Source organism: Dromiciops gliroides, chromosome 4, assembly GCF_019393635.1.
Source record: "Dromiciops gliroides isolate mDroGli1 chromosome 4, mDroGli1.pri, whole genome shotgun sequence".
In the NCBI taxonomy this organism is placed as follows: domain Eukaryota; kingdom Metazoa; phylum Chordata; class Mammalia; order Microbiotheria; family Microbiotheriidae; genus Dromiciops; species Dromiciops gliroides.
This window is the reverse complement of record NC_057864.1, coordinates 327,715,775-327,741,084: the sequence shown is the minus strand read 5'-3', so window position 1 is coordinate 327,741,084 and position 25,310 is coordinate 327,715,775. Positions and strand designations below refer to the sequence as shown.

The 25,310-nt window shown below is 37.2% G+C and overlaps 2 protein-coding genes across 2 annotated transcripts in view; both read left to right on the top strand.

Annotated features, from left to right (window-relative positions):
* The window catches only part of LOC122755092 (proline-rich protein 36-like), a 43,124-nt gene extending 31,312 nt beyond the window's left edge, over nt 1-11,812 (top strand). The window contains exon 23 of the mRNA XM_044003460.1: nt 11,809-11,812. Within this exon, the coding sequence (XP_043859395.1) occupies nt 11,809-11,812 (4 nt within the window). The remainder of the gene's footprint in view (nt 1-11,808) is intronic.
* A 622-nt stretch (nt 11,813-12,434) lies between these two features.
* LOC122755091 (cytochrome c oxidase subunit 5B, mitochondrial-like) lies at nt 12,435-12,881 on the top strand. The gene has a single exon (XM_044003458.1). The coding sequence runs from the start codon at nt 12,435-12,437 to the stop codon at nt 12,879-12,881; it is 447 nt and encodes a 148-aa protein (XP_043859393.1).
* Nucleotides 12,882-25,310: the final 12,429 nt, after the last annotated feature.

Genomic DNA, 25,310 nt, shown 5'->3' with positions numbered 1-25,310 from the left:
TTTAAGTTTGATCCTACTTTCTCCAATAACCAAAGTGGTAGAGAGAAGAGTATGGCACCAGTTTGGGAAAATCTTTTTATACCTCTGTCCTTGCTATATCTTCTTGGAAAATATTCTTTTGTGAAAATTAATAGATGAGTATCAAATTAATATTAGGGGGCAGCTAGGTGGCGCAGTGGATAAAGCACTGGCCCTGGATTCAGGAGTACCTGAGTTCAAATCCGGCCTCAGACACTTGACACTTACTAGCTGTGTGACCCTGGGCAAGTCGCTTAACCCTCATTGCCCCACCAAAAACAAAAGTACATGGCAGCAGTAGACTTGCTTTGGATCTAATAGTTGACCCATATATTTAGAAATTAGGTAATTTGTTTAAACTTTTGAGGAAAACAAACCAATAGACAAAGCAGCATGCTGCTACAATTCCATGACCTGGCCTCTTCTGTCCTGTCCAGCCCCTTCCCCAGAGGTCAAGCCTAAACTTGAACAAGAGGATTAGGAAATAGTAGTGGCTGAGAAGACCAAAGAGCTTATTGGGAGGTTGACATGAGTGGCAGTGTACATCGTGAGACACATGATACATAATTGTTGATCGACTGACAATGATTTGGGCCCAGAGTTCAGTAGGAAGAAGCAAACAGACTGGATTGCATTTGGTAAATTGTCCTGTGCTTTTAAAAATATATATTATTTATTTTTGATATTTTTTTTATTTTTAATCCCAAATTCTCTCTCCAGCCCCTTCTCCATCCATGGAGAAGGCAAGCAATATGATATCAATTACACATGTAAAGTTACACAAAACATGTTTTTATATTAACTATGTTGCAAAAAAAGCAAGTGGGAAAATTATGCTTTAATTTGCACTCAAAGTTCATCAGTTCTCTCTCTGAAAGTATACAGAATTTTTTGTCATGTGTCCTTTCAAATTATTTTGGATCATTGTATTGATTTGAGTAACCAAATCTTTCATAATTGATCATTGTTATAATATTGCTATTGTTGTGAACCATGATCACCTGGTTGTTCCCATTTCACTCTGCCTCAATTCATATAACTCTTCTGGATTTTTCTGAAACAATCCTCCTTGCCATTTCTTCTAGTACAGTAGTATTCCATCACAATCATATACCACAGTTTTTTTAGCCATTCCCCCAAATTGATGAACATCCCCTCAATTTCCACTTCTTTGCCACCACAAAAAAGAACTACTATAAATATATTTGTACATATAGGTCTTTTTCCTTTTACTCTGATCTTTTTGGGATACAGATCAAATACTGGTGTTGCTAGATCAAAACGTATGCAGAGTTTTTTATAGCCCTTTGTACCTAGTTCCAAATTGTTCTGCAGAATGGCTGGACCATTCTACCAACAGTGCCTTAGTATTCCTATTTTTCCACATCCCCTCCAGCATTTGTAATTTTTCTTTTCTGTCATGTTAATCAGTCTGATAGGTATGAGGTCATACCTTAGAGTTATTTTACTTTACATTTCTCTAATCAATAGTTATCTAGAACATTTTTTCATATAACCAGATAGCTTTGATTTCCTCTTCTGAAAACTTCCTATGTATAGTTGACCACTTATCAAGTGTGAAATGGCTCTTATTTTTATCAATTTGATTCAGCTTCCCATATTTTTGACAAATGAGACCTTTATAAGAGAAACTTGCTTTTCCCCAATTTCTAACTTTCCTTCTATTTTTGGCTGCATTGATTTTGTTTCTCTAAAAACTTTTCATTTTTACATAATCAAAATTACCCATTATAATTCGCATGATCTTCTCTACCTTTGGTCATAAATTCCTCCCTTGTCTGTAGATCTGACAGGTAAAATTTTTCATGCTCTCTTAAATGGCTTATGATATTTCCCTCTATGTCTAAATCACATATCTCTTTTTATTTTATTTTGTTATATGGTATGAGATATTTGTCTCTGCAAAATGCGTTTTCAGTTTTCTCAGAAATATTCATCAAATTATTCATTTTTTACCCAAAAACTTGGCTCTAAAATTTAGGTTTATCAGATACTAGATTACTATGGTCATTTCCTACTGTTTATTGTGTATCTAATCTATTCCACTGATCTGCCACTCTCTTTCTTAGACAATATCAGATTATTTCAATGATTACCACTTTGTAATATAGTTTTAAATCTGCTATTGCTAGGCTGCCTTGCTTCACTTGAATGATTCCTTCATTGATTCTCTTGATATGCTTGACTGTTCTGTACTTTTAATTATCCCCTACCCCCTCCCACCAAGTTTTTATCTGAAATTAAGGCCCATGTCTTTAACAGCAATATTTTTCTACTGATCTGTATAACTGAGAGGCTTGGAATACCAATATCTGAAGAATTAAACTTGCAGGTCACTCAGAGGGATGAACAAATGGAGAGGTTTATGGTGGGTGTGAGTAAGACATAGTACATAACCAATGAAGTTCTATGTAGGTAAAGCTACATAAAAGATACCATCAGGGTGAAAAAGAAAGTAGGTCTGTCATTCAGTAAGAGTGAGAGATATCCAATGGATAGTATTATGACCCCTGGCATCAACACAATGTCAAGAAACCTAGAAGAAGGTCCCCAGAAAGTTGGGTGGACTCCCTATCCAGGATTTATAGAAGGACATGGACAAGAGTTGCCTAAGATAAGAAAGTACAAATGAATTGTGATCTGAACTATTAGATACACCCACACCAATGAAATCATAGATCAGAATAAGAAAGTACAATGTGCCAAACATAATTGTCCCTAAAATATTTCAGGAACTACTCAATCCAGCTAATGAATAATAAAAAGCTGGACCAGAAATAGGACTGTCATATCCATATCTTAATGCTCTATGCCACAACAAATGAAACAGCAGACTTAGAAACTTTTATTTGAAGACCCATTTTAAATACCAATAAATGTGTGAAACAAAGACAGGCTCTTCAAGCCTGAAAAATCCTGTATTGCTTAACAATAAAAGCAAAACAATCTACCCAAAATCAAAACTTCATTCTTTAAATTGACAGGTTGGACACAGAGAAATTAATGACAGTCCCATTAGGCTTCTACCCTTAATTTCATTTTCTTCTTCCCTTCACCATCACCATCAAAGAGGAAATAAAGAGGGAAAAGGAGTTATTGTCACTTTGTCCATTTATTTGGAAGTAGTGCTGGAGAAGCAGTTTGCACTTGCCATCAGGAAGATCTGAGTTCAGAATCTACTTCAGATACTAGTTTTACCCCAAGAAAGTCACTTAACATCTCTCAGCCTCAGCTTTCTCTCCAGTGAAATGAAGATAATACTAACACCTACTTCAGAGTTGTTGTAAAGATTAACTAAGGTACATACACACACATATATGTGTGTATAGATATAGATAATATATAAAGTACTTTACAAACCTTAAAGGGCTATATAAGTGTTCAATATTAGCTAGTTGGTTGAAATTGTGTGTGTAATTTAGGCAAAGTAGACCCATGTGGATAAGACTCAAGCTCAAAGCCTTGAAATGTCCTCACTGCCAAATACAGCACCTGGACAAAGAAATTCATCATGTACTCCATTGTGCAGAATTTGCCTGCATTTTGTTTTTTTTTTTTTCCCTGCTTCCCTAAATGATTAGCATCCAAAGTACAGCTCATGAGGAAACCCTAGAGATACACAAACTTAAATTTAAAAGAAAAATGGAAGGCTTAGGAGAATATGCTGACAGGGTGGCAGCATTCTGAGTACCCTAATCCTCTTGGCCAATTATCAAACTCAGGTACCTTGACTTATTTGTGATTCAAATTTTTTCCACCTAGTGACTACAGCAAAGACCTATGAGATTTCTGACTCTAATTTTACTAATGCAGATTTAATGAATAACTTCAAATCTCTTAAACAATATTAAACATCTTTTTTCCTGTGTATTCACTGGAGAATGGCTCTCTGATATATTGTGTGAATTTAACATATGGTTGAGTGAGATAGTTTAGCCGACTGCTTTTTAATGAAAAAACAATAACATTTGGGGATTTTTAAGGTAGGTGCTGGATTTTGGTGTTGTGTAATTCACTGTCTCTGAAACATAAATCATGCACACATCCACATATGCCTTAGACTTTAGTACTGGCAGATGAAAATGATAAATGCAGTGGGGGATATGGGGGAAATGAGACATTAATCTACTCTGAGTCAAGTTGTAAACTGATTCGAACATTCTGTAGAGCAATTTGGAACTATGGCCAAAGGCCATAGTTCTTCTACCTAGCAATACCACTACTAGGTTGGTATCCTAAAAGAGATTTTTTAAAAGTTGAATTCAAAATTGGGCTGATGCCCATCAACTGGGGAATGGCCAAACAAATTGTAGGACAAGATTGGGATGGAACATTATTGTGCTGTGGGAAATGATGAGCAGGATGCTATTAGAAAGGCTTGGAGAGATATACATTGAGCTGATGCAAAGTGAAATGTACTGTATACAAAATAACAGCAATACTGTAAGATGGTCTGCTGTGAATGACTTGGTTATTTTCAGCAATGCAATGATCCAGGACAACTCTGAAAGATTTATGAAAAATGTAATCCATCTACAGAGAAAGAACTGATGGTATCATCTTTTTGTTTGTTTTCTTTCACAACCTGACTAATGTGGAAATGTTTCACATGACTGCACATGTATAACTTATATTGAATTGCTTGAGTTCTTAAGGTGGGGTAAAGAGGGAGGAAGAGAATTTAGAACACAAAGTTTTAAAAATCAATGTTAAAATTTGTTTTTACATGTAACTCAGGAAAAATTTAAATAAATAAAAATAAATATATATTTTTAAAATAATTTAGTACTATATTGCATGGGATGTTCCAAAAAAAAATAACTAGATAATAAGGACCATGAATATAGGTGCCTACTGTATTTGTGAAATACAATACTCACTATAGCAGAAAGACAATTTTGTTCACATAGTGGAAATCAAATTGACCTAGATGGATCACCTTATAGGGAGCATGTGCTGAAAACTTTCTGAACTGTGGGGACATAGAATTTGGAGACTCCAGAGATGACAAACTCTCCAATTGTTTCTAAATGAAGGCCCACAGCTAGGTGGAACAGTAGATAGAATTCTGGACCTGGAGTCAGGAAGACCTGAGTTTAAATCCAGCCTCAGACAATTACTAGCTATGTAATCCTGAGTAAGTCACTTAACCTCTGTTTGCTTCAGTTTCCTCATCTGTGAAACTCCCAGGGTTGTTGTGAGGATCAAATAAGATAATAATTCTAAAGCACTTGACATGTTGCCTGGCACATAATAAGGAGGAAGAGGAGGAGGAGGAGGTGGTGGTGGAGAAGAAGGAGGAAGAGGAAGAGGAGGAGGAGGTGAAGGAGGAGGAGGTGAAGGAGAAGGAGGAGGAGGAGAAGAAGAAGAAGAAGAAGAAGAAGAAGAAGAAGAAGAAGAAGAAGAAGAAGAAGAAGAAGAAGAAGGAGAGAAGAAGAAGAAGAAGAAGAAGAAGAAGAAGAAGAAGAAGAAGAAGGAGAAGGAGAAGGAGAAGGAGAAGGAGAAGGAGAAGGAGAAGGAGAAGGAGAAGGAGAAGGAGAAGGAGAAGGAGAAGGAGAAGGAGAAGGAGAAGGAGGAGGAGAAGAAGAAGAAGAAGACAACGACCTCAGTCATGTAGTTCATGACATCAAGTGCCATGTCTTTTCCAATCCAGTAACCATGTTGAATTTTCCAAATTTGGTGGCATATGGAGTACAGCACTTTAAAGCATCTTCTTTTAGGAATTTAAATAGCTCAGCTGGAATTCTGTCACCTCCACTAGCCTTATTGTTAGCAATGCTTCCTAAGGCTCACTTGACTTCATTCTCCAGGATGTCTGGCTCTAGATCAGTAACCATACGTCATAGTTGTCAGTGATGTTAAGATCTTTCTTGTATAGTTTTTTTTGTGTATTTTTGCCATCTCTTCTTAATCTCGTCAGCTTCTGTTAAATTTCTACCTTGTTGTCTTCTATCATGACTATACATGAAATTTTCTTTTGATATCTCTAATTTTCTTGAAAAGATCTCGTCTTTCCCATTTATTGTTTTCTTCTATCTCTGCATTCTCATTTAAGAAAATCTTATTATCTCTTCTTGCTATTCTCTAAAATTCTGCATTCAGTTGGGTCTATCTTTCCCTTTCTTCTTTCCCTTTCCCTTTCCTTCTTTCCTCAGCTATTTGTAAAGCCTCAACAGATAACCATTTTGCTTTCTTTCTCTTCTTTTTCTTTGGAATGTTTTTGTTGCTCTGTCCTATAGAATATTGTGAAGCTCTATCCAAAGTTCTTCAGACCCTCTGTCTACCAGATCTAATCCCTTGATTATATTCATCACTTCTACTTCATATTCTTCTTATTTAGGTCATCCCTATATAGTCTGATGGCTGCCCTTACTCTCTCCAATTTAAGACTGAATTTTGCAATAAGAAGCTCATAATCTGAGGCACAGTCAGCTCCCAGTCTTGTTTTAACTGTGTAGAGCTTTTCCATCTTTGACTGCAAAGCAAATAATCTGATTTTGATATCTAATGACATCCATATTTAGAGCTGCCTTTTGGCTTGTTGAAAAAGAGTATTTGCTATGACCAGCAAGATATCTTGCCAAAACTCTATTGGTCTACCCTATTTCATTTTGTACTGCAAGGTCAAACATGCTTGTTATTGCAATTATCTTTTTATTTCTTACTTTAGCATTCCAATGCCCTATGATGAATATGACAGCTTTTTGGTGTTATTTCTAGAGGGTGTAGTAAGTCTTCATAGAACTGATCAACTTTGGCCTCTTTGCCATCAGTGGTTGAAGCATTTACTTGTATTACTGTGATGTTGAACAGTTTACCTTGGATTTGAATAGACATTATTCTTTCATTTTTGAGATTATACTCCAGTATTGCTCTTCTTACCCTTTTATTGACTATGAGGGCTATTCTATTTCTTCTAAGAGATTCTTGCCCATAATAGTATATGTGGTGATCACCTGAATTAAATTCACACATTCCCATCCATTTAAGTTCACTGACACCCAAAATGGTATTGTTTAATCTTTTCCCCTGCTGTTTGACCAGATCCATCTTACCTTGGCTTATAGATCTTACAAGTCAGGTTCCTATGCAATATAGATCCTTACAGCATCAGACTTACCTTTCATCACCAGACTCACCCACAGCTGAGCCTTCTCTCAGCTTTGGCCCAGTCACTTAAGTACTGTACCTACTTGTACTTGTTCTCTGTTCTTCCCCAGTAGCATGCTAGACTAGACACCTCCTAACCTGAGGAATTTATCTTCTGGTGTCATATCTTTTATCATTTTAATGCTGACCATGGGGGTTTTCTTGGCAAAGATACTGGAGTTGTTTGCCATTTCCTTCTCCAGTGGAAGATCACCTTGGCAAATTGAGAATGACTGACTAATTAACTAATTTATGTCACCTGATAATCATGAGAGAAAATATATCAGTAGGTGTGTTTGAACTTGCAGTATAGCACTGGACAATATTCCCAACACCACAGAGATAGTTCTAGAGCCCTGAAGGGAGAGGTAGTAGCTGTCCTCTTTCAACCCAACATGACAATATGAATGAGTGTTGCGCATGAGCACTGGAGAATATGCTACAAAAATAAGGCTTCAAAGGGTAGGTAGCATTTGACATGGATCTTGAAGAATAGGTCAGATCCATGTCAAATGCTACCTACCCTTTGAAGCAAAGACTTACAGGTAGGAAGTTGCAAGTTGATTTACAAAATGGAAAGACACCTAATTTGATTGGGGTATAAAATACATGAAAGGGAATAATAGGAAATAAGTCTGGAAACATAGGTTAGGGCCAAATTTTGGAAGTCCTTGAATGCTAAGCAAAAGGATTTGGAGCTTATTTGGTATATAAAAGGAAGCCATTAAAAGAATCAATGAAGCTTATCATCAAGCATTTTTACTTCTACACATGCTTTGAAAGAACATTTGATTGACTCATTTCTTTAAGATAACACAGACTTTTTTTTGAACCTTATTTTTTTTCATTTTAAAAAAAATCGCCTCTTTTTCCTCTCAGAGAATAGCAAAATCAAGCTTCTTGGCTACTTCCTCCTAAGTTATTTCTCTTATGGTATTTTGACTATACCTCTTCATGATGACAAATACTCCAAGCACAGACCACATCATCAAAATCCAATTTGATGGCCTTCCAAATTTTAAGTACTCTTTGGCTTATTTAAATCAAGTCACTTTCACAGGTGCATTGGAAACATGCCCATGGGAAAGGAATTGAAGCAATAAAAGTCATCCAAAAACTGTCTTTTGCTGCACATCTGTCACCATCTGCACCCTAGAAATGGCACCCTTTAAAGAAAAGGGCAACCTGAAAATTGCTGCAGTAGTCTTCACACTTCTAAAATGAAGTCTCTGGTAACTTTCTGACATCTACAGACGCTAGCTGATTCTTTCTCACTCATTTGAGAGAGAAACGGTTGTATCCCCATTCGATTTTTTTTTTCAAGACAAAAATGAGCATTTTTAATTCTGGCATAATCAGGGTGCTTGAAACACCTGTGAGGAAGCTACAAGTAAAAGTAGACACCCACAAAATGATACACATTTTACGATCTGGAGTTCTATCTTAATAATACAGTCTAAATCTTTTTAAGACAAACTCCTTGACCATTTACAGCTAGCCCATTCTCATGAGAATGTAAATAAAGATCTTAGATACTTCGCAAAAAAAAAAAAAAAAGACAAACTCCTTTGCTGTAGCATCACGTTTCTGTGGCTCTTCTATGTTCCTCAAGTGTTTTTCTCACAACTACTCTGTTTGGGCAAGTATTAAAGTTGTCCCTCTTTTTTTTTTTCAGGGCAAAGAGGGTTAAGTGACTTGCCCAGGGTCACACAGCTAGTAAATATCAAGTGTCTGAAACCAGATTTGAACTCAGGTCCTCCTGAATCTAGGGCCAGTACTTTATTCACTGTACCACCTAGCTGCCCCAAAGTTGTCCCTCTTTTAAAGATGAGGAAACTGAGTCTCAGAGAGGTTAAAAATACTTCTCCATAATTATCAAGCAAGTATTAAAGGGGGAATCTGACTCTATTTCTCTCCAGACTCCAAGTCTAGCAGCCTTTCTATTAAGCATCTTTGTTGATACATTTCCTTTTCAGGGCTATATAGCTAGGGTACCTTAAAGATAAAGGACAAGGCTCTGACAATGTATTGCATGGTTAGGGGAAAGGAGGTAAAACAGTCTTTCCACTTTAGGTCTTCCAAGGTAATGTTTTCTGTTTCAAATTATGCTGCAAACCAGTAACCTCTACCACTTTCATCTTTTCCCATGAACAGTCACTACCATGGACCATCGCAATTAAGTAGATTTACATATAGATATAGATACAGATATATAATTCTTCAATAATTAAAAGAGTAGCTTTTGAACAATTCAAATCTCTTTCATTCCTTTCTTGATCACTGAAATAAAACTCAAATCCATATTAAGAAATCTTTCCTAAAGAAAACTATTATGTGAAATATACATAACTAAATAATTGTAGAAACAGGAAAATCAAAGTCTGTCATTGTTTCTTACATACCAATTCATGAATCCATGGAGTTAAAGAGGCTCCTGCAGCCTAGAGAGCTAGGCCAGACACCAAACAATTTCCTTGTGAGGATTTTTTTTATTAAATTGACTTCTTGCAATTTCAAAGCCACCCAAGGTAAAGCATTGAATTAATCGATATCTTATGTTATAATAAACACAAGAGACAGTGTGATGTATAACAGATATTGATTCAAAAAGACTAAACCTGTCAATCCTCATTTGGTCCTGCTATCTTCCCATGTCTCTTGTGCCCTCTGTGGCTAAACTCCTTGGAAAGGCCATCTACTATACCTGCCTCCACTTGCTCTTCTCTCACTCTCTTCTTAACCCCTTACAATTCAGCTTCTGACCTCATCATTCCACTAAAATTGGTCTCTCCAAAGTTACCAATGATCTCTTAATTGCCAAGTCTAGTGGTCCTTTCTCAATCCTGTCTCCTCAAGCTCTCTGCAATCTTTGACACTGTTGTTCACCCTTTCTTCCATGAAAATCTCTGCTCTCTAGGTTTTAGGAACACTACCTTCTTTTAGTTTTCTTCCTACCTGTCTGATAGCTCTTTCTCAGTCTCCTTTGCTGGATCCTCCTCCAGATCATGCCCTCACCTTATAGGTATCCCTCAGGATTTTGTCTTGGGCCATCTTCTACTCTACATTACTTCACTTGGTGATCTCATCAGCTCCCATGAATTTAATTACCATCTCTATGCTAATGATTCTCAAATCTTCTTATCCTTGCCCTAATCTCTCTGCTGACCTCCAATCTAATTTCTCCAAATGCCTTTAAGACATCTCAAGGTAGATATCAAGTAAACATCTTAAACTCAGTATGTTCAAAACAGGACTCTTTTGTTTCTCAACTTTCCCCACCTCCTTACTTTCTTATTACTGTAGAATTCAAGTCCACTCTCCTAGTGCAAACTCTTAACTCTCTCTCACCTCTCCCCATATATAATCTGTTGACAAGACCTGTCAATTTTACCTTTGCAGCATCCTTCACCATACTGGTGCAGGCCCTCAACCCTGCTTGTACTATTGCAATAGTATGCTGGTGGGTCTGACTGTCTCAGGTCTCTCTCCCTACTCCAACCCATCCTCCATTAAGTCACCAAAGTAATTTTTCCAAAGTTCAGGTCCAACCATGTAGCCCCACTACTCAATAAATTGCAAACCCACCCAATTATTGTCTACAGGGTCAAATATAAAATCCAAGAAGACACTTAATCTCTTGATTCTGGGCATTTTCTCTAGCTGTTACCCATGCTTAGAAGTCTTCCTCTCCTCATCTCCACCTACTGCCTTCCCTGGATTCTTCTAAGTCCTAAGTAAAATCCCATCTTCTATAAGAAGTCTTATCCAAATTTCCTTAATTCTAGTCATAGTGGCACCATCCCTTCTTTTACTACTTTTACTATGCATAAAATGCATAGTATTATATTGTTATATGTTATTATAATATTATATGAGAATAAATCCACAAAGACAAATCAGACAAAACATAAATTGCTCTGGGAATGACTCCATGTTTAACAAGAACTGTTGATAAAATGAAAGTTTAACAGATATTACATTTATATCCAGAAGTTTATACCAAATAGGACAAAAACTCCAAAAATATATGCAACCTGAATACAAAGGTCACATCATAAAAAATTAGAAGAGGACCAGATGACATACCTTTCAAGTCATTACAGGAGAAGGAAGGAGAGAATTCATAACCAAATAAGGAACAGAGCTAATCAAAAAGACAAAATATATAATTTGATTACATAAACTTTTGCACCAATAAAAATCATTGAAATTCAATTAAGAAGAGAAAGTTCTGAGTAGAGCAATAATGTTAACATCAAATATCACTGATAAAAGTCTGATATCCAAGATGCTAGAAAAGGACCTGATGCCAGCACTCTCTAAGTTCATGTTAGAATAGAATAAGACAAAAACTTTTTTTAAATTTTAAAAAGAATAGAATAAGACACTTCCCAAGTCATTGAATGATTAGCAAAAAGATTTACTTTGCCCTAATAAAGTAAGAATATTAAACGAGGATACAGTAATACTTAATTTCTCTGCACATTCCCCGCCCCCTCATCTCCACAAGAAAACATGTCTGGTTATCAGGGCAGGATACGGTGACTCACAGGGTCTTCAGAAATCCACCAAGTTGAAGTGGCCTCAGTTCCACATGAGTATAACTTTTTATGCCCTTAGGTGACCAGTAAGCTTTGGGCAATTGATGCAAAGGCCAATAAAGTCCCAGAGACAGCTTTTAGGAAAAACGAATACTTGTGACAGGAGAGAAGGAAGAATGGACCTAACCTATGCTGGGGTTGGGGCACCTTACTGATGTTTGAAAATGCTAGTATATATCAGTTCTTTCATGCCAGATTTATAAGAAATTAATGCAAATATATAATCAAAGAAACATTCCCTAGTAGGTAAATGGTCAAAGGATATGAACAAATATTTTTCAAAAGAATTGCAAACTATAAATGACTATATGAAGACATTCTAAATCACTAATAATGGGTGCATTGCAAATTAAAACATTTCTGATATTTCTTTTCAAATTCTACAAATCGATGATGATTAAAAAATTGGGGTGAAGGAATCATCAATATTGGAGGTAACACAGAAAAATAATGGCACATTTTGAATTGATCTAACTATTCTGGATATCGATTTGGAATAATTCAAGGAAAATGACTAAACTCAACATACCCAGTGATCCCATTACTGGAGATATACCCCCAAGGAGAACAAAGACAAAGACAAGGGTCAAAAATTATATGCCAGAAGCACTTCTGCTACAACTTCTGGTAGCTGTCTCAGTGATGATGGCTTCAAGGTTACTGCGGGGTGCCGGGGCGCTGGTAGTCCAGGCCTTGAGGGCCTGTGGCCCAGCTCGGGCTGCCACTCACTCCATGGCGAGCAGAGGAGGCATCCCTTCTGATGAAGAGCAGGCTACTGGTTTGGAGAGAGAGATTATGATGGCTGCAAGGTATGATTTGGATCCCTACAATATGTTAGCCCCAAAGGCAGCTCCAGGAACTAAGGAGCAGCCAAACCTGGTCCCTTTCATCACTGACAAGCGAACAGTGGGCTGTATCTGTGAAGAGGACAACAGTGCAGTCATCTGGTTCTGGCTTCACAAAGGCGAGACAAAGCATTGCTCTAACTGTAGAACCCATTACAAACTGGTACCCCACCAGTTGCCTCTGAGCCCCTGGATTGGTTTACCTGAGATAGGGTGTAATGTTTTCTTCCCTCCAATAAAAGATTAACCATTTCCCTGGCTCTGCCCCCCCAAAAAAAGACATTATATGCCAAAATATTTATGGCAGCAATCTTTTTGGTAGCAAAGAATAGAAAACATAGTTCATGCCCATCACTTGCAAAGTAGCTGAAAAAAACTAAAGCTTTTCCATCATGAATGAATTATTATTTTGCATGAAGAAATGACAAATATTAAGAACTCTAAGAAATATGGGAGGATTTGTGTTAGCTGATGCGAAGTAAAATAAACAGAACTGAAAGAACAACATACAAAATAGCTAAAACAATATCAATCATATTGATCAAAGGAAGCCAGACTTTAAGTAATAAAAAAAACACAGTATAGATCCTGGTAAACAGATGCAAAAATATACTTCCCTTTTTACAGTGGAGAGGTAAGGTAGTTCAAGAGATGAATGTTGTATGCATTGTCAAATGTGGTCAGTATATAGAGTGCTTTTGGTTTTTTTTCTTTGTAACAAGAGAGGGATGACTTTTGAGATGAAAATAGAAAAGGAGAGGTTATTTCTAGAAATGCCCTTGATGTTAAAACAGAAGATATGAATATAACTTTTAGAAAAAGCTCTTTATGATTTCATTTCAGGAGATTTTCATTCAAAGTATATTCATTGATTTATTTTCTAATACTTAAATGTCTAGAAAGTAGTTTTTTTCATTTAATAAAATTGCTCAACAAATGATTTGTCATGATCGTGATGAACTTTTTCTGAGTTGGATCAAACAAGGAACACATTTTTAAAATAATTGACGTAATACCTATGAATAAAACCTAACTTACCTGTCCCTTACAGGTAGACAATCAAGTCCCACTTCACCTTTATTGTCAGGAATAGACAACTCTTACATATTTCATTCAATGTTACTTTGTGAGGGGCAGCTAGGTGGCACAGTGGATAAAGCACTGGCCCTGGTTTCAGGAGGACCTGAGTTCAAATCCAGACTCAGACACTTGATACTTACTAGCTGTGTGACCCTGGGCAAGTCACTTAACCCTCATTGCCCCTCAAAAATTTTTTTACAAAATTTAATTAAAGTCATCTTTGTATTTCCTTGGTATTTGTGTCAAACCTTGCTCAGTAGTTAGAGCATTAACCTTGAAAGACCTGGACCAAATCCCACTTCAGACACTAACTAGTTGTGTAATCTCAGAAAGTCACTTGACTATTCTGTCTTAGTTTTCTTATCTGTAAAATGGCAGTAATAATAGCATCTACTTTGCAATGCTGTGAAAATCAAATGAAATAATGTAAACTTTACTAGACTGTATAAACATAAGTACAATGATCAATCACAAGAATACATTGAATAAATCGATATTTAAGCAAAAGACTAGAATCATTAAAATAATTGCATAGTGATCCCTAAAAAGTCAGCATCTTCCACTACCCACTGGTTGGTGCCTAATTGTAAACAAATGCATAGACACTTTGTGTCATTACAGCCACAACCTTCCAGTTAAGAAATTAATTAAGAATGATTCACACCGGGGCAGCTAGGTGGCGCAGTGGATAGAGCACCGGCCCTGGAGTCAGGAGTACCTGGGTTCAAATCTGGCCTCAGACACTTAACACTTACTAGCTGTGTGACCCTGGGCAAGTCACTTAACCCCAATTGCCTCACAAAAAAAAAAACAATGAAGAATGATTCACACTGAATTAGACTGGAATATTTGTATAATCAATTGTCAGGTGTTCATTTGAAGTTTAAGTTTATAGACTTGAAGAAATGTTAGTAAAAACTGCAATTTGGCATAAATTTGCCTTGAATCAATGGTTGGGAAACATTGTCCCAAGGCCATTTCTCTAAAATATGATATAACAGTCCATTTTCTATCTGGTAGGATGGAGAGTTCAGATCATAGGGTATGAAAGTTGACCAGGAATGCAGAAGAGAAGTAAGTGCTTGAGGAAATGAAAGCATGAAATAGATCAGGACTTCGTAAACTTTTTTCCACTTGCAACCCCTTTTAACCAGAGAAATTTTTATGCAATCCCAGGTATACAGATATATTAAACAGGTATACATAACTTTTTACTGTTGCCAAATTTCTGATACCCCCCCATATTCAGTTCTATAATGGCATCTCAAATTACTGCTTAAGAAGTTTTGGAATAGATAACCAAGAGGAAATGAAAGGAAAGCAGACTAGAAGGGAGTAATATGAAGGATATGTAAAAAAAGGAGGAATAGCAGCTCCTACAAGGCATCACCCAGGAACTGTCATACTGGAGAGAAGAAGACTTCTCTAAAGTTGGTTTAAGACCATGTGTGGTTAAGGAAGCATTTCCATTTGTAATACCCTCAGTCTTCTGATCCCCATGAACAACACAGTGAAGATTGCCAATGCTTCTTCAAAAAGGTTGTCTGACCATAAGGGAAATGAATGAAACTTGAAAGGTCAAAGAGACAGCTACAATGTAGTCATAACATAAAAAACTCCATAATGATTCAAGACTCATGTTCTAATATAAATAAGAAATAGCATTTAAGGCTTGCAAAGTGCTTTAATAAATATTTTCTCATTTGACCCTTATGACAACCCTGTGAGGTAGGTGCTATTATTATCCCTATTCTACAGATGAAGAAATTGAGGAAGAGGTTAAGTAACTTTCCCAGGGTCATACAGTAGGTAAGTATCTGAGACCAGAGTCAAACTCAGATCTTTCTGACTCTAATTTCAGTGTCCTATCCACTGCACCACCTGGCTGCCTCTGTTCTAGCCAGCTCAGTCATCTTCCTTTGACAGTGGTAGCAAGAGATATCTATCAGACTTGTTTTCCATTAAAAGGCAAATGGGAGGTACAGCTAGGTGGTGCAGTGGATAAAGAACTGGCCCTGGTTTCAAGAGGACCTAAGTTCAAATCCAGTTTCAGACACTTGACACTTACTAACTGTGTGACCCTGGACAAGTCATTTAACCCTCATTGCCCCACCCCACCCCCCCCCAAAAAAGGCAAGTGTGGAAGATAAATTCAAAAAGTCTTTATGAACTTTGCTTGGATATTTTGATGAAGACTAGCTAAATGAAATATCAATGGCATTTACCCTCCACAAGTCAAATTCAAAAGGTAAACTCTCTATGCAATGAAAATACTTTTTGAAAATGAGGATAAACCCCACTGCTCCCTTTTAGATATTATATAGTCAAGTATCCATCTCATGAGACCAATCCTCAGTCACTCATGTGCAATGGATAGCTAGTCCATGAATTCCATGGCTCAGCTGGGCAATAGGAAGTCCTTTTTCTTAGGATTCTGCTCCATTTGTTCAGAGCAATGAGAATCCCAGAGGCAACGTTCTCTGACATCCAACAGACCTGGGATCTAGGTGCTTTAGGATCATAGAACTGCCTTCAGGCTATCACCAAAAAAAATTCAAAATGAGTGATATTTATACTGCAATGATCAGGAACTGGTTGCAGACTAGAATAGACAATATGATTTTGTGTTCACTTTTGAAAAAGATATATATATATTTATTTACTCCTCAAGCTATGCTCAATGGAAAGTCCTCTCACTATGATAAATAGTGCAAACTTTTCTCACATGCCTTCAAATATCAAACTTTGAGTATTGTAGTCCTTCTCAGAATCCTGCCACATTTCCTAGAGACTGTAGGCAGTGATCAGAGCTCCTAGTGCCAGGTAAAGTAATTATGTCAAGAGTCTAATCCCTTAAAGAATGTCTCCTCAATTTAAATGGGAATTGTGAAAACACTTGGTTTGTCATACCCTTAATGTACTTCCTGTTAATAGACGATTGCCATACCTCACTGTACCTGAACCTCTCTTAAAATCAGGTGTGAAGGGGCAGCTAGGTGGCACAGTGGATAGAGCACCGGCCCTGGATTCAGGAGGACCTGAGTTCAAATGTGGCTTCAGACACTTTACACTTACTAGCTGTGTGACCCTAGGCAAGTCACTTAACCCCAATTGCCTCACCAAAAAAAAAAAAAAAAAACACAGGTGTGAGCTACTTGAAAAATAAATGATGGTGCTACACCACTTGAAGGTGATTCAAAGAATAGATATGAAAAGATATACTGGGAGTGTGAGTTTAAAAGAGAAAGATCAGAATGATTCCTTTTGTTGAGTTTGTGTTATATGAGCTATCAGCAGATGGAGCCATTTGCTAGTTCAATAGCCTTTCTCAAGCTTGGGTTTGTTTGCTTGGAATGGTATACATTCTTTGTTTCTATAGACTATACTACATTTCCATGTTCACTGTGGTCAGCTCATTGTATTTTTAAAGATTGACATTTATTGCATGTCAGGAATTGTGCTGCGTGCTGTGGGTGATACAAACATAAATAAAACAGAGTCCTAGCTTTTAGCATGGTGCCTTGCACATACTGTAATACTTTTATGGGTCCATGATCTCATCAATATAGATATTTCCTTCATAGGGCAACAGGTATGACTGATTTAACCAAATCTTTAGGTGGGTCAAAGCTGGAGAAGCTGTAGATTCAAATCTAAATACCCCATTGTACATTCCCAACTCCCCTAGCCCTTGAAACACATCAGAATCACTAGAAAGGATGAGCAATAAAACATGTGGTATAAATTCAAGCTGTTGCAGCTGTAGACCAGCTAAATAAGGGGAACTAATAAGAAAAGACTATGAATGTTACTTTGTGGCCCATCACTTCCTTCTAAATGTTTACTATGGACCCAGAATCAAGAGAAAGCAAATGCTGCTTTCATTTTCCCCATGGCAGAAAGAAAAGGTGAAAATGGTTCATCTAATTCATTGATCTTAGCTCTTCTGGTATTCTTTTGGATATAATTAGAAGCTTTGTTGATTTCAAGTAATTCTACACTCGGAAACTGAGCAATTTCCTAAGTGAGGCAAAGTGATCATTTTGAAAAAGCCAATTTATGATTTCTATACAACTCAAGGTTTGTATAACTAAATGGAGCTGGAATTTTATTGAAATCATGAGAAAATGCAGTGTTTTGTTTTATTAGTGATAGTTTGTCTTTTAAGAAGGCGAGTAGAATTGCAGTAGAAGATGCATTATAATCCATTTTATTTTAAAGAGTTTTGAATGTGCCATGGGTCAGATCATGTCCCATTAAAATATGATATGCATATACCATAAAAATGTACTTATAACACAACACAATTAGCCAGGTGTTAGCCCTGTCCCACAAGGCAACAATAAAACATGTCATAACCCTACCTATTCAATTGTCTTGAGCAATATCATAATTGTTCAATGCCATCTTATTACCTTATAGCTACATGGAATAGGTATATAATAATTTATGCCTTGACTCTGCTTCTATCAAAGCATTAGATTATTTGAATGAATTGAGGCATCTTTCTATTAATAACAAAGCATGACCTCTTTGATTCAAAATTGATCTGCCCAGGGGCAGCTAGGTGGCACAGTGGTTAAAGCAGCAGTCATGGATTCAGGAAGATCTGAGTTCAAATCTGGCCTCAAACACTTGACAGTTACTAGCTGTGTGACCCTGAGCAAGTCACTTAACCCTCATTGACCCAGAAAAAACAAAAAACAAAAACAAACAAAAAACAAACAAAAATTGATCTGCCCCTTTAAAAAAAGGACAGCCCTCATATTTGGCATAGAACTTGTAATTAAGAAGTTGTTGACATGGCTTGGGGGGGGGGGAGTGATGGAGGGAGGGAGAAAATTTGGAACTGAAAATTATTTTTAAATGAATGTTAAACACTATCTTTACATGTAATTGGGGGAAAATAAAATATTTTTAAAAGAAAAGTGATAATAAAACAAATGAACAAGAAGGTTTTTGTTATTGTTGTTCATCCTTTATTCTCAAAGAGGACCAATGACATCACAAAGGTGATGTCTTGACTTGTGTGTGAATTTTATTTAAGTGAGGTAGAGATATGCAAAGTAAGCAGCCTCACTCTCTCCTTCATAGTCATTGAAGTTCAGTGGCAAGACAAAAGTCACGATGACTGGCAATGACCCAGGATGCAGTGAATGACCTTGGCCTTTCTAAATTAAGGTCTTTCCCAGGTCTCTGTTGCTTCTAATCATTAGTGTGTGCTAAGGAACAGGAAGGTAGATAATTACATATGACCTGGCTATATTGGAAGTACTAGGAAAGGGAAGAATGATGCATAGATCTTTTAGTCAATCCTTGAGTTCTCTTTTCTCCCTTGAACTCTTTACCCATTCTCTGGTAGTTGGAGGAGCAAGAGACAATGTTCTTGGGGGCATCTAGGTGGCATAGTGGATAAAGCACTGAGCCCTGTATTCAGAAGGACCTGAGTTCAAATCCAGCCTCAGGTACTTGACACTTACTAGCTGTGTGACCCTGGGCAAGTAAGTCACTTGACCCTCATTGCCCCACAGAGAGAGAGAGATTTTCTCTCTCTCTCTCTCTCTCTCTCTCTCTCTCTCTCTCTCTCTCTCTCTCTCTCTCTCTCTCTCTCTCTTTCTCCCTCCCTCTCCCCACCCCCCACCCCCCACTCCCTCCATCCCTCCTTCCCTTTGGTCAGAGCTGGAAAGTCTATATGGTCTTTTGTCAAGTTAGAACCAATTAACCACAAAAGAAGTAAAATAATTGCATCTTATTTCTAGGAATATATGTGCATTTTTAGGAATTCTTTTTTTTTTAACTGGGCAATGAGGGTTAAGTGACTTGCCCAGGGTCACACAGCTAGTAAGTGTTAAGTGTCTGAGGCCGGATTTGAACTCAGGTCCTCCTGAATCCAGGGCCATTGCTTTATCCACTCCACCACCTAGCCACCCCAGAATATATGTGCATTTTACATCTTTAGGTTCACTGTTAAGAATTTTATTCTTAAAAGGGATTTGCATATTGTTGAAGAGCTAGAAATTTCCTCAAGTAAAAGACTACTTCCTAGTCCTCAGTAATTTTCTCTCCTTTCCTGAGAAAAATCAGCTGTTTTTCCAATGGACTATCAGCATCCTCTTCTTAAAGATCTCAAAATTTCTTTAGTAGTGCTGTTAACAAATTGGAGAGACAATGTTGTCATTGATGGATTTTTAATGCATTTTATAGATCTCATTTTTACATCACCCACCTTTCCTCATGAGTCTCCTTCCCCTCACAGAGAGCAATATTTTATAATAAAGAAAAAAAAGAGGGGGAAAGAGTTCAGTAAAACCAACCAACACATTGAAAAAATCTGACATTATATGCAATGTTCTATACCCATAGTCCTCTACTTCTATAAAGAAAAGGGGAGGCACCTACTATTCTCTGAGACCAAGCTTGGTTATTACAATTTTACAGCATTCAGTTTCCATTTTGTTGTTGATGACGTTCTTTCCATTTACATTGTTGTAATCATTGCACATAATGTTTTCCTGGTTCTGCTTACTTCACTTTGCAATCAATTCATTTTTCCTTGATTGTCTAGTCTCCATATTCATTGTTTGTTATAGTATAATAACATTCATGTACCACTTATTTAAATATCCCCTAATTGATAGGTATCTAATCTGTTTCCATTCTTTGCTACTACCAAAAAAATGTACCTATACTATTTTGGTATATAAGGGCCAATAATTATTTACCTCAAATTGGAAATTGAGGGGATGCGCATCAATTAAGGAATGGCTGAACAAGCAGTAATATACAATTGTGATGCTCTTATCACCTCTTATCTGGACTATCAGTCTTTTCCCTCCCTCAAATCTCTCCCCGCTCCAATGCATCCTCTATTCAGTTACTATAGTAGTTGTTACTCTCCAGTTAATACACTTCTCATTACCTCCAAGATCAAATACAAAATCTTCTGTTAGGCATTTAGAGCCTCTCAAAATATGGCCTCTTCCTACCTTTCCAAGTCTTCTTATACAGTTATCCCTTTCACATCATGGGGGCTAGAGGTAGGGCACTTCAGTGATCTGGAAAATCCATGTAAAAATTTTTGGCCCTCCCTTTGTACCAGAGAAGTCTGAATTATTATGGTATCAAAAGATACAATATGTTGATATTATATAGCATTATACATATATTTTATGCATTCCTGAGTTTATAAACTTTTTCTGTCATCTGCTCACTATGTGTCATCTGTGGCTTCTGCAAAACTCCCAAAAAATTCCCATTTAATTTCTCATACCAATCCATGATATATCAAAACCTCAATGAGAAAAGTCACAATAAGGAAGGGACAACTGTGCTCTACTTCTCACACTCTCATACTTTACTCTCCTTCATGTACTCTACAATTCAGCTACACTGGTCTATTTCTATTCCTGGAACATATTTCATCTTCCATCTCCATGACTTTGCATGAGCTGTCTGCCATACCTGGAATTCTCTGTCCTCTCATCTCTACTTTTTAGTTTTCCCAGCTTCCTTCAAGACTCAAATCTCATCCTCTGTAGGAGGCCTTAATCAGTCCCATCCAGCTGCTAGGGCCTTGCCATCATCTGCTCTGTATATATCTAGTATGTACCCAGCTATTTACAAGTTATCTTCCAATTAAAATGTGAGCTCCTTGGGGGCAGGGACAATTTTTGCCTTTCTTTGTATTCCTAGGACAAAAGAAGTGCTTAATAAATGCTTTTTGACTCACCAGCTGAACTACCAAATCATTGTTACCTGGTAAATCTCTATTTTTAATTTGGCTTTAATTTTGAGATGAATAGCATTACAGTCTCACCTAAATTAATCTTTAAACTCAACATGGCTTCTCACCATTACTAAATAATTTTCCTCTTAGTTCTCATTTTTCCTTTTGTTACACATGCATGCTGATTATCATGGCAATAATGGCAACTTAATTACATTGTACTTCAATCATGATGGTTTTAACAAGATTTTGTTCCATCAGGACTCTTGTTAAAAGCAGGTATTTGTTTTCTTGAAGGTGATGGTCATAATATAACATTATTATTTTGAGAATTCTACAGAAGCTACATAAATATGACAAAACCACTTTAAATTTTAATTTTAAAACCTTAAGCCTTCTTCTTAAATATTCTTTTTAAAAGTTGTGTTATGGTTGAAAAACCAGTTCTAAGAAACTCTCACTAAAGCAGTTTGGAAGTAATCCTATAGCTATTGCTAAAGGAATTAACTGAGAAGAGCTTAATGGGCAGAACCCATGACCCAGCATCCCATACTGTGCTTTTGTGGACCAGGTTCAATCTCAGAGGGCCTCACAAAAATCATAACTCTTTGGATCATTTCTGCCCTACCCAAAGCTATCTGTGGGAAATCTCAGAGTCTAGCTAGACTATAGCTAACATTATATTCAAAGGTGTCCATAGATGTAGGTAAAATAGTCTCCCATTCCCTTCAGGCACTCAAGCTAATAATGTACTTTAGCCCATAGAAAATAAAGAACACACAGTAGCCCATGAACAATCAATACAATTCTCTTTTCCCCTTGATTGAGTTCTACCTTATCCCAAAGATTTTATATGAAGATCAAATGAGCTAATTATCTCTAGTAGGCACTATATGGCAGCTAGGTGGCATAGTAGAGCAGGGACTGGGCTTGAAATCAGGAAGACTCATCTTCATCAGTTCAAATCTGGTCTTAGACACTCACTAGCTATGTGACCCTGAGCAAGTCACTTACCCTGTTTGCCTCAGTTCCTCATCTGTAAAAATGAGAAAGAAATGGCAAACTACTCCATTATCTTTGCCAAGAAAACCCCAAAATGGGGTCATAAAGAGTCAGACACAACTAAAATCAACTGAATAACAACAAAGACATTATAGAAATGTTAACTATTAGCTATTATATTTATATGGTATTCCAGACTCATAGGATCACCCTGTGTTTTGGACACCCCTTGAAAGGAAAAAAAACCCTGGTGTTGTTAGAGATTCAGCCTCCTAACAGTTTGGTGAGTCATATAGTCATCCCATTGGCTGGAGCCAATTCAAACCAGCTCCCCAGAGAGCCATTATTAAATCAAATTTTTCAATTCCCTAGATATTTATGGGATATCTTCCTTAACTATAGTATTTAGGGCCTTAACTACCTTCTGAACATCCCTGAGCCAGTGGTAAAAGAAGGGATGGTATCACTTAACAGATAAAGGAAAAGTGAATGGAATCCATATATAACACAAGCTGGTTCATGTATATGCCAACCACATAATTTGCAATCTCTCTCAGCTTTTATTATATGGAGGAGAAGAAATAAATGATTTTAGAGAAAGAAAGATAACAAAATCATCTTTTTTTTTCTTATCTACTGTTGATTGTTCCTTTAAGTATGTAAGCAGCTTGAGAGTAGTGATTATTTTATTCGTTGAATTTGTGATCCCAGGAGCTAGTACAATATCTTCACAGACAGCTCAGTGATTGATTGATTGATTGATTGATTGATTGGTTGACTGAAGCAAAGAATCACATAATTTGGGAGAAAAAACTTCAACAGCCATCTGGTCCAACCCATTCAAGAAAGTAATACCCCAACTGTAGAGAAACTGAATAAAGGAAATGTCAGTTCATCAATAAACATTTAGCAAGTGCCTACTATGTCCCAGGCACTGTTCTAAAACCTAGAGATGTAAAATGAGACAAAAGATAGCCCCTGTCCTCAAGGAGCTCACAATCTAATGGGGGAAAACAAGAGATTGTATACAAACTATATATAGAATAAATAGGAAATATTTAAAAGAAGGAAGGCACTAGAATTAAGAGAGATTGAGGGAAAATTATAGAAGATAGGATTTTAGTTGGGAATTAAAAGAAGTCAGGAAAGCTAATGGGTAGAGATAAGGAAGGAGAGCATTCCATGCATGGGAGATGGCTTGAGAAAATTCCCAGAGCCAAGAGATAGAGTTTCTGGTTTATAGAACAGCAAGAAAGTGAATGTCAATAGATCAGAGTTCCTGACAGAAAGTAAGGTGTAAGAACACTGAAAAGATAAGAGGCTAGGTCATGAAGGACTTTGAATGCCAGAGGATATTGTATTTGATCCTGGAAGTAATATTAAGTTTACTGAATAAGAAGGGTGAAATGGTCAAACCTATACTTTAGGAAAATCTCTTTGAAGGCTGAATGGAAAATGGAGTAGAGTGGGGAGAGACTCGAGGCACGCAGAACCACCAGCAGGCTATTGGAATAGTCCAGACATAAGGTGATAAAGGTCAGCACTGGGGTGGCAGTAGTATCAGAGGAGGGAAGGTGGCATATTAAAAAACTGTTGTGCCAGTGAAATCAATAGACCTTGGGGAAAAATTGGATATGGGGAATAAGAAATAATGAATACAGGATGACTCCTAGGTTGTAAGCCTGAGGGACTGGGACAAGAATGTTGCCTTCTACAGTAATAGGAAAGATGGGGTGGGGTAGGGGAAGAGAGAAAAGAAGGGAGGATTGGGGAATTATGAGTTCTGTTTTGGACTTTGGATATCTGTTTTAGACATCCAGTTTGAAATGTCTGAAAGGCAGTTAGTGATATGAAATTGGTGGTCAGCAGAGAGGTTAGCACAGGATAGATAGATTTGAGAATCATCAGAGAAATATTAGTAACTATATCCATGGGAACTGGTGAGATCACCAAGTGAAGAAGTATAGAGAAAGAGAAGAGGACCCAAGACAGAACCCTGAGGGACACATACAGTTAGAGGGCATGATCTGGATAAGGATGCAGCAAAGAAGATAAAGAAGGAGTGTTCAGATAGGTAGGAGGAAAACTAGGAGAAAGGAGTGTACCAAAAACCCAGAGAAAAAAGAGTATCAAAGAGGAAAGAGTGCTCAACAGGGTCAAAGGCTGCAGAGAAGTCAAGGAGAATGAGGAGTGAGAAAAGGCCATTGGATTTGGTAATTAAGAGATCACTGATAACTTTGGACAGAGTAGTTTCAAAGAAATGATGAGGTCAGAAGCCAGATTGCAAGGGGTTAAAAAGAGAGTGAGAGGAGAGAAAGTGGAGGCACCTATTGTAGATGGCCTTTTCAAAGATTTTGACCACAAAGGAAAGAAGAGACAAAGGATGATACTTAGCTGAGATGGAAGGAGCAAGTGAGGGTTGTTTGTTGTTGGTGCTGGTGGTGGTGGTGGTGGTGGTGGTGGTGGTTTTAGGAAGGTGGAGAGATGAGCATATGTAGGCAGTAGGGAAGTAGCCATTAGAGAAATAGACAGATTGAAAATAAGGAATAGAATGGGCACAATAAAGGAAATAATCTGTTGGAAGAGATGGGAAGCCAAGATATAGTCTTGACTAATATTTTTCACACCCAGGACAAGTTTCACAAAATGGGACTGAGACAAGTCCCAGGTCCCCTTCTCACATTGGTATGTTCCTCACAGAACCTCCATTTCAAAGAAGGGCCCAGGCCAGCTATCCTTCATTCTCTGGACTTTACCACCATATCCTCCCCTTCTCCTTATCACCACTTTTCCACTCCTTTTTATGTCTTATCTTAACCCTTGAGAGTTTACATTGTAAAGGCAAAAGAGACTTTCTTTTTGTTTTTA